The sequence below is a fragment of the Dicentrarchus labrax genome, unplaced genomic scaffold (genome assembly GCF_905237075.1).
Source record: "Dicentrarchus labrax unplaced genomic scaffold, dlabrax2021, whole genome shotgun sequence".
Lineage (NCBI taxonomy): Eukaryota > Metazoa > Chordata > Actinopteri > Moronidae > Dicentrarchus > Dicentrarchus labrax.
The window spans coordinates 30,208,658-30,220,680 of record NW_026136706.1 but is presented as its reverse complement, the minus strand read 5'-3'; the positions used below and the strand labels follow the sequence as shown (position 1 = coordinate 30,220,680).

Below are 12,023 nucleotides of genomic sequence, written 5' to 3'. Positions count from 1 at the left end.
AATATGTTCATTTGAAATGACTGAATATGTAATCATATTTTATAAAAGCTTCAATATCATAATGATTATCATATCTGGGAGGAGTCTAACCCGGGAGGTGTAAATTACAGCATCAGAGGACACATCAGACCAGCCTTCCTGTCTGTGATCACACATCAAACATGTAAGAGATGGTTAGTGGTGCAAACAGATGTTTTACTCAACTTTGAAGTGTGCATATATGCACACAGGTAGAGTTATCTGTGATGTTTACAATTAGACCTCAGATTTATGCCACTCCTTCTAATGCGACCTTTGTAAATGTGTTATGTACGACTGAGCCAAACACAACAGACTCACCGGCTTTTGACATAAGCAAATTTATTGTTCTTGCTCTGTGTGCTGTATTACATAAACATGTAGTGGTGTGAGTCCATTTGTGGACTGTTCAACCATGTGAAAATGTTCACAACTGTACAGGAAGAACTTTATATTAAAGATTTATGTCTGAGCTGAAAAAAGTGTGTGTGGGAGAGTTTTAGTAAACTGTGCCGAGACACAGCCAAGCCAAGTCAAAAACTCTTCAACTGGAAACATGTTCATTTCATTTGGCACTGTATGTACATACATACCCATGTAATATTATTTACATACACTCTTTTCACTCAAATACACTCTTACACATACAAACTCCAAGTCCCTGCCATTTTTACTGTATGACCATCACACCAAAGGCCACAGAGCACCCTTCTTTCTCGTCCAGGCTTGACCCCTCTAGCATTTCTCACTGTCAGATTCCCTGTGACAGTTGAGACTGCGCCTCTTCCTGTTGGAACAGGGATGGCAGATTTATGATTCTGGACACTATCCTTTGAGGTGTCTCAAAGTTTCCACCCACTCCCGATGCAGGCTGGGTGGACACAGCAGCCAGTCATATTGTGTGCCTAAATCCACATGTACTCAAAGCACTGTCTGTATTCCAAGTCAGACCTGTGACCCACTCTGCATTTCCACTGATCACAAATGTAACAAATGTACTTGATCACATGAGAATGCTTTAAGGCAGTTACCACAGTGCTGGATATACAGTATTTATCATATGAAGTGGTCTCTGATTGTGAGGTCTTAAGGGTTCAGAGGCTGGTGATGATTCAGATTTTTCTTACTGTCAACAAATCAAAGCAAAAGACCAAAACCAACAAAGAACAGATCCACCTACAAGTATTGTGTGTGCGTGTGTGTATCCAAATCATGATATTTCTCACTCCGCTGTGTCAGAGCTCCACTGTCCACAAACTTCATGTTACTGCAACTAACCATTATTTTCCTTACAGATTAATCTACTTATTTTCTTGATTAATTTGGTCAACAAATGTCTGAAAATAGCTTTAAAAATCGATTCCACAATATCCTAATGCCCAAGATGACATCTTTAGATTGTCAGATATTCATTTTATGATGACAGAAAACTGGGAAAATCAGCAAATTCTTGCGCTGACTCCTGAAACTGGAACTAGAGAATATTTGATGTTTTGGAGAAAAGAGAAAAAGAAAAGATTACTGTAAATACTCACTAGAACTCCTAGAACGTGTATTAATCCACTGCTAAAAATAGTCCCCAACAAACTCAGTGATTCCTCTTACATAAACGTACTACAAGGACTACAACTGGTAATGAAACAGTTTCAGTTTAATACTGATGCCTCTATATGACCTACACAAACAAAAGGACCATCAGGGAGAAGACTGGCTATGTCTATAGAGTTATTGTTAATGCCTGCCAGCTAAGATTCCCCTTGAAATCATTAAAACAAAGCAGTAGAAAGAGGACAGCTTTTGTCCACAGGGGCCACCAGAATCATCACAGAATGAGCTCCTTTTTGCTGCTTTAAGTAATGTTTGCTAAAACCCACAGTGCTCAGCCGAAATGGCTGTGCCTCTTTTATTTTTGACACATTTTAAAGATTTCTGTCTTCATTAGGAGTATGCTTGGCTCCTACAGATCTCTACCACGCTGTTGGTTTTGGTCTTTGATTTGCTAACAAAACAACAAATGTAAGCTGTATCCTCTCAGGGTTCATAGACTGGGGGGGGGGTAAATTGGCACCCTGCAATTCAGATTAAGAGAAGGGAGTGCAATTGGAGCATACAATAACACACACACACACGTACACACACAACACAAAAGAAAATTTCAATCTTTACGAGACTTGACACTTAATATTCTCTGTGCAAAACGAAGGTAAGAAGTCTATTGCTTAGTAAATGTTAGTAGTACCATCAACGTCATCATAGCAGAAACATGTGCTTTCTAATAATCCTGTGAATCTGAAATGATCTACTGCGGAGTGATATGCTAATGCTTCAGAGTCCTGTTGGGTGCATAGTTTATACTAAAAAAGGCATTTTCTTTTTGTGTTTATAAAAATATACAAATATAAGCCAATGTCCTGCCTGCTCTGTACAAAGAGTGACTGTGGGATTTATGTGGTGGGAGTTATGGTTTTCATGAGAGTTTGTTTATCTTGTGTAACTGCAGACAAACTCACCGCTAACTCTACTCTCTCTTTCTCTCTCTAAACAAGACCAAGGAGTTCATGCTTGGTTCCACCGACTGCCGCTGCTGTCAGTGACACACACAGGTGAAGAAAAAACAAAAAGTCACATCAGGTTTCTGTGGTAGGCTTGAATCTCCTCCGTAAAGATAAAAAGACCACAGACCCCCCCCCCCCTCGGACACAGTCTAGTTCATTTCACTTCTGTTTGTCAGTTGTGAAGCGTGCAGAGGGATGAGCTTGTGTTCAGTCCGCTGTCCATCTCGGCACCCTCTCCCCACCTGTCCTCCAGGGATCTGTTTGTCGGACCGGTCCTGCCGAGCCCTGTGCTGAGGGATCAGTGGACCCCCCCGTTGTAGGACTTCTCGTACATGCTGAAATCTGTTTCAACAAGATGTGTAGTGACGGGCTGCTTGTACAGAGGGTTGGAGGCCTGTGGGAGTGAGAGACAGACGCACACAGTACAAGATGAGAGCTTTGAACAGGGTTCTAACACACTGCCTCTGCCCATATTAGTATAGCACAGATAGAATGGGATCAGCTAGGGCTGCAGCTAATTATTTTCATTATGGATTAATCTGTGGATCATGTTGTCAATGAATTGATTAGTCCATTGGTTCATAAAATGTCATACCATTGGGAAAACTGTCGATCACTGTTTCCTAATGGCTGTCTTATTTTGCCCACAACCCAAAGACATTCAGTTTACTGTCATAGAGGACTAAAGAAAGCAGAGAATAATCTCATTGGAGAAGCTGAAATCTGAGAATTTGGACATTTGTTCTTAAAAACACAAACAAAGCAATTATCAAAACAGTTGACTAACTAATTGATTAGTTGACTAATCACTGCAGCCCTAGTATCAGCATATATGCATATGTTGTGCAACAAGTAATAAGACAGAAATTCAAACATGTCCCCATTACATAGTCTACAGTTTATTTTTACAACTGTAAAACATTCCACTCTGTACATATCTTTAATTCTTCAACCTTACTAATTCTTCCCTTTTTCCTTAAGGGACCCCTTTTCTATGATTTATTAAACTGACAACTCCTGCTTAAGTGACATATTTTATGGCTATTTCATATGATATTCAAAACTGTACAATGAACCCAGTTAATTAGATGAAATGCTGAGATATATAGGCCTACTGTGTAGATTTCCTTGTTTTCTTACACGCCAGGCCTCGCGACCCCCAATGAAACTTTTGCAATCCCTAGTGGGTTGGGCCACTGGTCAAGAACACACAACACTTAACTGCAACTTCCCTGGCTGGGGACCTTTGTTACATGTCATTTTTCTCTCTTTTTCTTCATGATTCCTTCCTATTGTCTATCAAACAAAGGTAAAGATAATCTTAAAGTATCAGTTGATGTATTATTGGATTTCTTTAACTCTCAAAGTTGGTATCAGACTAAAAACACCCAGTATGGTTTGGGCTTTAGTTGTTGTCTGATACAGATTTAAAAAAAGAAACCAAAGCACTGACTAGTTTTCAAAAATAACACTGTTTTGTTCCAGTATTTTCAGGAAGCTTTTACGGCGTTGGAATAGCCTCTCTCACTATTTATAAAGGAGCGACACAGATTTATCGCGTTTTATTGCATTTGCCTATAAGTCTCATATTTCTACTTGAAAACTATAGGCTATACAACAACAACTTCTGTGCCAGTAGATGCAGTTAACTCTAACAAAACTAAACTTTGCTGGTGATAGGGATTGTGCTTACCATCTCGTATCGGGCTCGCGAGCGTGCGTTCTGGAAGCGTGAGAACTCTCGTCGGTCGTGAATGGTGATGACCAACTTCCAGACGGCGAGCAGCACCACTCCAACCAGCAGGATGCTTCCCACCACTGCCAGCAGCACCATCAGAGCGTCTGGCCCACCACCACACTCTGACATGGGGAAAGGCAAGTTTAGACTATAGAGGCACAGCAACCGGCACAAGCAGCGCTCCGACCGCATGTAGTATTTTGGTGCACATTGAAACACAAACAGGAGGGAACACTCGAATGAAGCAGTGCAAAGCGAGTTTTTGGTGTTGTGGTGCGAGAATGGATGAGAATAGCTGTCTCACAGTTTCAGAGCTACCTCTTCCTGGCTCAACGTTGCTGACACTTTGGTGAGTTTATCAATAAGAGCAAACTGAATACTGGAAGCAAATATGCAGCAATGACAGAAAAATCCCTAAGATATAGATAAACTACTTCAACAAAACATATGCCAACCCGTCGCTGCTTTTAAATCTGCATTACAAAAATCATAGCTTAAAGCAAAATGCCAGTGAAGCAGTCTGCATTCATCCACAAATGTACATGAGTAACTCTTATAGTATCTGTTGTGCACAGCTGCTTCATGCTGCATTAAAGTTTCTCCTTCAGTTTATCAAACCCCAGCAGCTATCTGAAGGCCAGAACACTGTATGTTGATACATTTAGGTACAAAATAAACCCACACACCAGACTGCTCTTTTATAACTCAGTATTATATCTGCGTATGTGGGAAACGTGGGATTACCTCATCATGACAGCCTTTCCAACTATTTTGCAGTTTGAAAAAAAATCCATTACAGTGCAAGCAATGCTGTATGAAATGTACTAATTTCCCACGTGAGATTAGGGCAGAAATAGTTTCTATCTATTTTTTTGTATTGTCATTGTACCAATTAACAGTTAACGTGTGTGTGTGTGTATACTTCCTGGAGAAGATTCTTCATTTGTTGGGCTGTTGTCAGCTGATGTGACTCTAATTGGCTCAGGTGTTTGAGAGAGATGGGACCAGTGATTGGCTGAGAGCATATTTATTGATTACCACACCCTCTGATTACATTCCACTGCACCCAGCCTGTACGCCCACACAGTCTGGGTGACCAACCGCCTCTAACTTGACACTGTGCTTGTCATTAAAGTAGGGCCCACGGTATTCTGAAAAGTCATAAATTTCAATCTGAGTCATCTTTTTGGTGATGTTTCCAGATCTAAATCTCACCAAAACCAAGAGATGGGTGCTAATATTAAAGCTCCTCCCCTTTCAAAAGTTAAAACAGTACCTCAAGTTTGCCCTGGCTCATGAAATGCTAAAACATTTCAGAATATGAGCCGGAGAGAAAGATGAATCTGTGGCTGACGTTAGGCAGCAGGTATCCATCAAGGCAGTGTGCAGATATGTAGTTATGAGTCTGTGTAGAGTCTGAGTCTATGCTATGAACAGAGAGTTGTGATCCTTGATCTTGAGATCCTTTACACCATAAATACAATATAAAAGCACTTTTCCTAGCAGGTGTCCAATTCTGACGTTAAAACCCGTGTGGTTAGAAAGGACAGAAAAGCTAATCTGTTGTTGTTCGGAGCACTGACCTGGCTCTTTTAGAGCTGTGAGGATGGATTGTCCGCTGGCGTGCTCAGAATACGTGAACTTCATGACACAATCGTGGTCTGTCTTGTAGAGACAAAGCACAGCGCTGGGGTCCTCCGTTCCTGAGGGGAGAGCAGCAGAGAAACAGAGAGACACACTGAGATTGAACCATTTTACCGCAAATAAAATGGATATGGAGAAAAGGCAAGGAAATACTTCTTATAAAGACAACAATGTGTCAATTGAAATGAATTTCTTTTTACTTTGAAAAAATGTTTCAACTACTTTTGAGCTTCTTTTATGGAGTCACTTTCATGCCAGCACAAATTGAATTGAATAGTTTTGACTGTGAGATTTCAAACTGAATTCAGTTTTCAAATTTTTGTTAAAATTTAATTATGGGCGCCCGGTTAGCTCAGTCAGTAGAGCTGGCGACCCATATACCAAAAAAATTACTTACTACTAAAAAAAAATTGAATTATAAAAAACTGAATTGGAAAACTGAATTATGAGGTATTGAATTGGAAAACTGAATTATGGGATATAAAATTGGAAAACTGAATTATGGGGTATTGTAACCGGAATAATACAAGTTGAAAGCAGTGCGAGTTCAATTCAATTTCCCACCATAAGATTCAATTTCAAATCTCAAATTTTGCAGACAATACTCAGTTTTACCATTTCAAAACTATTAAATCAGATTCAATTTGTGCTGGCACTAAAATGACTCCATATTCTTTTCTCTGTGTGTTAATTTAGGTATGTTAATTCTTTGTAATTGGACCAGGATCTGTCTACACTAGTGTTCTGAAGAAGGCATTATAATATAATCATTATTATTAATGATTATTGTGAATATTATGATGAATATCATTATGAATATTATTATCTATCAAGGTTTGGCTTCAGATTCAGGAACAAAGATAGAGAAAAGGGGAGAAGAAGAGGTCAAATGAGAACTGAAGAGAAATGTCATGCCGAGGGAAAAACAGAAAACTTGTGAGCGATCACATAGCATGAATTTCTTTGCTGTGAAATCACAACTGGGACGCCGATATCCTGGGTGCCCTTGTTTTCAGTCAATCTTCATCACCCAAAAAGACTCAAAAGCTCACGAGGGAGGGGTGAGGTCACTCTGCTCTGGTCGGCCCTTCCCCATCTGCCCCTCCTCCTCCTTTATTTCATGCACAAAGTATCTGGAATGTACATGTGGAGTCCATTAAGGCCAGTCAGATGGCTGAGCTAGCGGGGGAATGCTATGAAACACGTCAGATCTGGGCCAGGGCCATGCTGGGCCAATATGGAGCGGTCTTATAATAGTCTTTAAAACTAAACAGAGTGTCAGCCTCCTCTTTCCCCCATGTGCACCGCCATGCTGCACCACAGTGCCATACAGGCCGCAAATCACCCTGTGCTTATTAATGCATTCCTGAACATCTCCCGACTGTTTCCCTGCAGGCTGAGGGACGGTAAGGAAGCAGTACAGATAGAAGCACTTACAGTGAACACTGAGACTCAACCTGCTTTGTAAAATGACACGAGAGAGGCAATGCTTTGTAGTAGGTACATGTTTGTTCAGCAGTGGATTCTCCCAATAGAGAAGGTGGGACAGAAGAGGCTTGTGAAGGATTTTATACTTGAATGGACTCAACTTTTTGAACCATATGCGGGGGCATAGTTAGTTGGGGGGGGGTTGTAGAGCCCCCCCGGTGGAATCAAGGCGTGACTCCGACAATAAGAGTATATAAGTAAGTATTTTGTGTTCAGCAGGCACTGAGGCATCCTTATGTTATCCATAATAGGCTATTTACCAACAGTTTGACAAGGGTTAGGTTTCTCAGTGAGAGCTTTGTGTGATTCTCCCCTGGAGACATTAGATTACATCCATTTACTAGATGCTTTTGGTCCAAAGTGACTTACAGTCTATTCATATAAATATGGGAGAAGTTTGGGTTTCAGTGTCTTGCTCAAGAACTCTTTGATGCATGGACAGAAGGAGCTCTGGTATCAAATCACCAACCTTTTGATTAACAGCTGACCCTCTCTACAAACTGAGCTACAGCCACTCTAGACACAGCTTTACTTAGTTACTTACTAATTATTAATTTCTGTTATTAATCATTTAAAATAACCAGAGTAATTCCACTTTTAAATGTAGTGCTTGCATGCTGAGGCTACTGAAAGGCCAATGAGCAAACGCAAAATAATTTTCCTTGACAAATATTAATATTTTCTTTCAGAGAAAATCATCAGAACAGCATAATATGAAATGGGAAATAAAATTGTTCGCTGAATGTATCTGCACTGTGTAATTATTTGGATCACTGAATGGATCTTATTAACTTTGTGTTGTCTGCTTTTTGTTGAGTTTATCTTGTTACTTTATTTTGTGTGACACATGTATAATTTTGCCTGTATTTAATAAGTAAAAGAATATATATAAAATAGTGACACAGACTGTAACTCAATATATTATGGCATAATTCTGTTAAAAGTGTACGTGTAATGCAACATATGACAGTAACGCAATTTTCTAAAGGTCAGTATCTAATGTCATTTCTAAAATCAAACAGGGGAAATGAACGTGATTACAGTAACATCACCTCATTTTTAAGTGCCCTCCATTGTCAGTGTGTAAATATTTAAAAAGGGGTTATTCTTGGAGTGTTTGTATGTTCTTCATCACATCAGACGTTGTTAAATGTCACATTAGAAATCAGTGGACAACTCGCTGTACTTTGGCGGGGCCCGATAACAACATGAACAGTGTAATAAAAAGTGACAGTGGAAGAGGTATGTAATGCGAAAAAGTGAAACTGTTGCAGATGCCACAGATGTGAATACTTTTCTCTGCCAGCCAGCTGGTCTGTGTGCCTGTGTGTAGTGTGTGTGTGTGTTTACTCACTGAGGGTCTCCACGGTGATGATTTCATCCTTGCACAGGCGCTGGCAGGTCTGGTTGTCTGCGAGGCGTCCTGAGTTGAAAAGCCGGCACTCGATGCACTCCCTGAAGCAGAGAAGTACCACTTACATTCAGATATTTGAAAAAAGGCTTCCATTAGCTTTATTCATGAGCGAGGAAGCACTAATCTACACAAGGCCTGCACAGCCTCCTAAATTTGTTGTTTTAATGCTGTTTGTTATTTTTACTCTGGGTGCGTCAGCTGTCAAAAATGCCCCACTGCGCTCCCTTTAAACACTGGAAGTTTCCCTGCAGCAGACTGTAAGCAGCTGAACAGCAGGTGAACCGAGCAGTGCACAGAACAAATAAACTGCCGCCGCTAAATTCAATTAGTGACGTTTCAGTTAGCGATGCAGGAACATTATTAGGTTTAATTTCAAATTATATATAATAAAAAATGTATTGAATAAGTAAAGGTCTGAATTCAATACACTGAATATTTCACTTTCATATGTTACATAATTGTCATTTGTTAAAAAAGTTGAATTTCATGATGTAACCCTGTTTGCGTTGCTCTTCCATCAGCACCACACAGTAACATAATATTCACACATCACAGGTAAAGTTACATCCACACCCACACAAACACGCACACAACAAACAGGACTAGATAAAGACAAAACAGTGTTTCTTAAAAAGGAGGGACGCTGGGTGATTTTGTGGCTCCACTCATTCTTCATAGCTTCATAAATAAAGCTCCATACCTTGTGAAATTGTTTCTCTTTGTCACTGTCCTCTGAGATTGTCCTTTCAATACTCTAAAATATCTGAATCCACATAAAAAAACACTCCCTTTTTCTTAAGCTAACTTTGCATAAAATGTTATTTATCCGTCTTTAAGATATCCAGCTAATTAAACATAAAGTTAAACATAAACCCGAGACTAGAGGTTACAAACTGTAAAAAACAAAACAATTTGCAAATTGGTTTCCCTGAGAAATGCAGAGGCATGCATCTCTTGCTCTAAGTAAGAGTAAGAATTTTGGCTGCTGCTTAGCTTCAGTTCATTTATCAAATACCATCTAACTGCTCATAACTGGAGCGGCTGACCCAGCAGTGATGATCTGTCTCTGAATGTCTGGTCAAGGGTGAAAGGTTGTTCCATAAAGATCTCGGAAAACTGGAGCCATGTGTATGTAAGGAGTCCTGTTGGGAGGATACAGCGCTTATTTCTGTACTCACACAGGACCGTTCTCTTTACATATAACCCCGACTTCAGAGAGCCCGAGCTGCCACACTGAGTGATGCAAGTTCAAACGGCGGGGGCAACGGTTTCATTTCTTAGGGTCGCCAATGGCATGAGAGTTATCTAACACACTCTCTTATGACTTCTTCATCAAAGCTGAGTTAAGTCTGTAATTGAGTGAGTTATGTGAGGGTTAGGGCTAGACTCTAGTTTTGGACTTTATGTGTTTGATGGTTTGACCTCCTCCCTGGTTGGCTGACAGAGTCTCATCACAGAAGCAGATTCCTGAGGTCAAATACCTGCACCTTGTTTCAGTTTTTTTTCTGACAATTTTGTCTCCCTGAGTGGTGTGAAGTGCGGTGCAGACTTTACCTTTTAGTGCCACAAGCATCAGGGCAGGTGGGGCACTTTTCACAAGTATCCCCGAAGGCCCCTGGCTCAGTGCACTGACAGCGGCCACACACACAGTTGCCTCGCCCGCTGCACATCTTCCCGTCGTCCGAAATGCACGACGACGTCTCGGTGGAGCAGTTGCAGTTGTCGCCGATGTAACCGGCATGGCATTTACACTCCCCGCAGTGACACTCTCCATGACCTGGGCAAGAGAAGAACAACGAGGAAGTAAGCACTGGTCACTGTATGGGAGAGTTAAAAAAAGGGTAGAATGCAAACTAAGAAAAAGATTCATCACCACAAAAACCTAAAAAGGTAATGGATGGGGTTGAGGTCAGGGCTCTGTGCAGGCCAGTCAAATTCTTCCATATCAAGCTGGGATGTAACAGTGCATCTCTCCTAATCATGTCTTTAGTTATTCTAGATATTTTTCTTAAAATGCCTTTATTTAACAAAAAAAACATCAGACACAAAATGTGTGACATAATGTGGATGCAAACACACAGTCTAGTGCTCAACACTGGAGCCCCTCAGGGCTGTGTGCTTTTTTTTTTTTTTTTTTCTTTCCCTTCTTTCCCCCTCCTTTATTTTTTTTTTTTTTTTTTTTTTTTTTTTTTTTAATTTTTTTTTTTGAAAAAAGGTGGGATAAAAAAAAAAAAAAAAATTTTTTTTTTTTTATTTTTATTTTTTTTTTTTTTTTTTTTTTTTTTTTTTTTTTTATTAAAAAAAAAAAATTTAAAATATTTTTATTTTTTTTTTTTTTTTTTTATTTTTTATTTTTTAAATCTATTTTTTTTTTTTTTTTTTTTTTTTTTTGGTTGTTCCCCCCACCTCAATAAAAAAAAAAAAATTAAAATTTTAGAGGGGGGGGGGGGGGGGAAAAAAAAAAAACACCTTCCCCCACCCACAACAAAAAAAAAGGTTTTTTTTTTTTTTAAAAAGAAAGGGGGAAAGAGTGTGTTTTTTTTTTTTTTTAATCACAAAAATCTTTTTTTTTTTTCCTCCCTCTTCTTCCTCGTTAAAAAAAAAAAAAACAAATTTTTTTTTTTAAAAAAATCAGTTTTTTTTTTTTTTTTAGAAGGGGCATAGAAAGCATCCTGACTGGAAACATCACAAACTGGCATGGGATGTGCACGGACCAGGACAGGAGGACTCTGCAGAGGGTGAATAAAACCACCCAGAAGATCATTGCTCAGCTCCCCATTATCAGGGATAATGGTGACCCCAGCCACAGCCTGCTCATCCTGCTGCCATCTGGGAAGAGGTATAGAAGCATCCGCTACCATACCACCAGACTCTTCCTAAACACTACATCATGTAAAATAGTTATATTTCTATTGCTTATTATTTAGATAGATAGACAGACAGATAGATAGATAGACAGATAGATAGACTTTATTGATCCCAAGCTGGGAAATTGCATTCACCATCTGTTTAATGTGTCTATATATATTGCTTGTTTTTGTGAGTATAACATAAAGATGAACAACCCTGTGCTGTAAAATGATAAATAAATCTACCTTGAACCTTGAACACACACATACACACATACACACACAGCTCACAGTTTCCTATTCCTGAGAGAACAATT

At 39.5% G+C, this 12,023-nt stretch overlaps 1 protein-coding gene across 2 annotated transcripts in view; it reads right to left on the bottom strand.

The window, feature by feature from the left end:
- Positions 1–343: 343 nt before the first annotated feature.
- The window catches only part of itgb5 (integrin, beta 5), a 52,419-nt gene continuing 40,739 nt past the window's right edge, over positions 344–12,023 (bottom strand). The window contains exons 12-16 of one of the 2 annotated variants that reach the window (XM_051404475.1): positions 10,412–10,634; positions 8,798–8,898; positions 5,895–6,014; positions 4,267–4,433; positions 344–2,967 (exon numbers count right to left, since the gene is read on the bottom strand). In XM_051404475.1, coding sequence (XP_051260435.1) covers positions 2,872–2,967; positions 4,267–4,433; positions 5,895–6,014; positions 8,798–8,898; positions 10,412–10,634 — 707 coding nt within the window. In that variant the 3' untranslated portion in view covers positions 344–2,871. The other variant, XM_051404476.1, reaches the window with a different exon arrangement.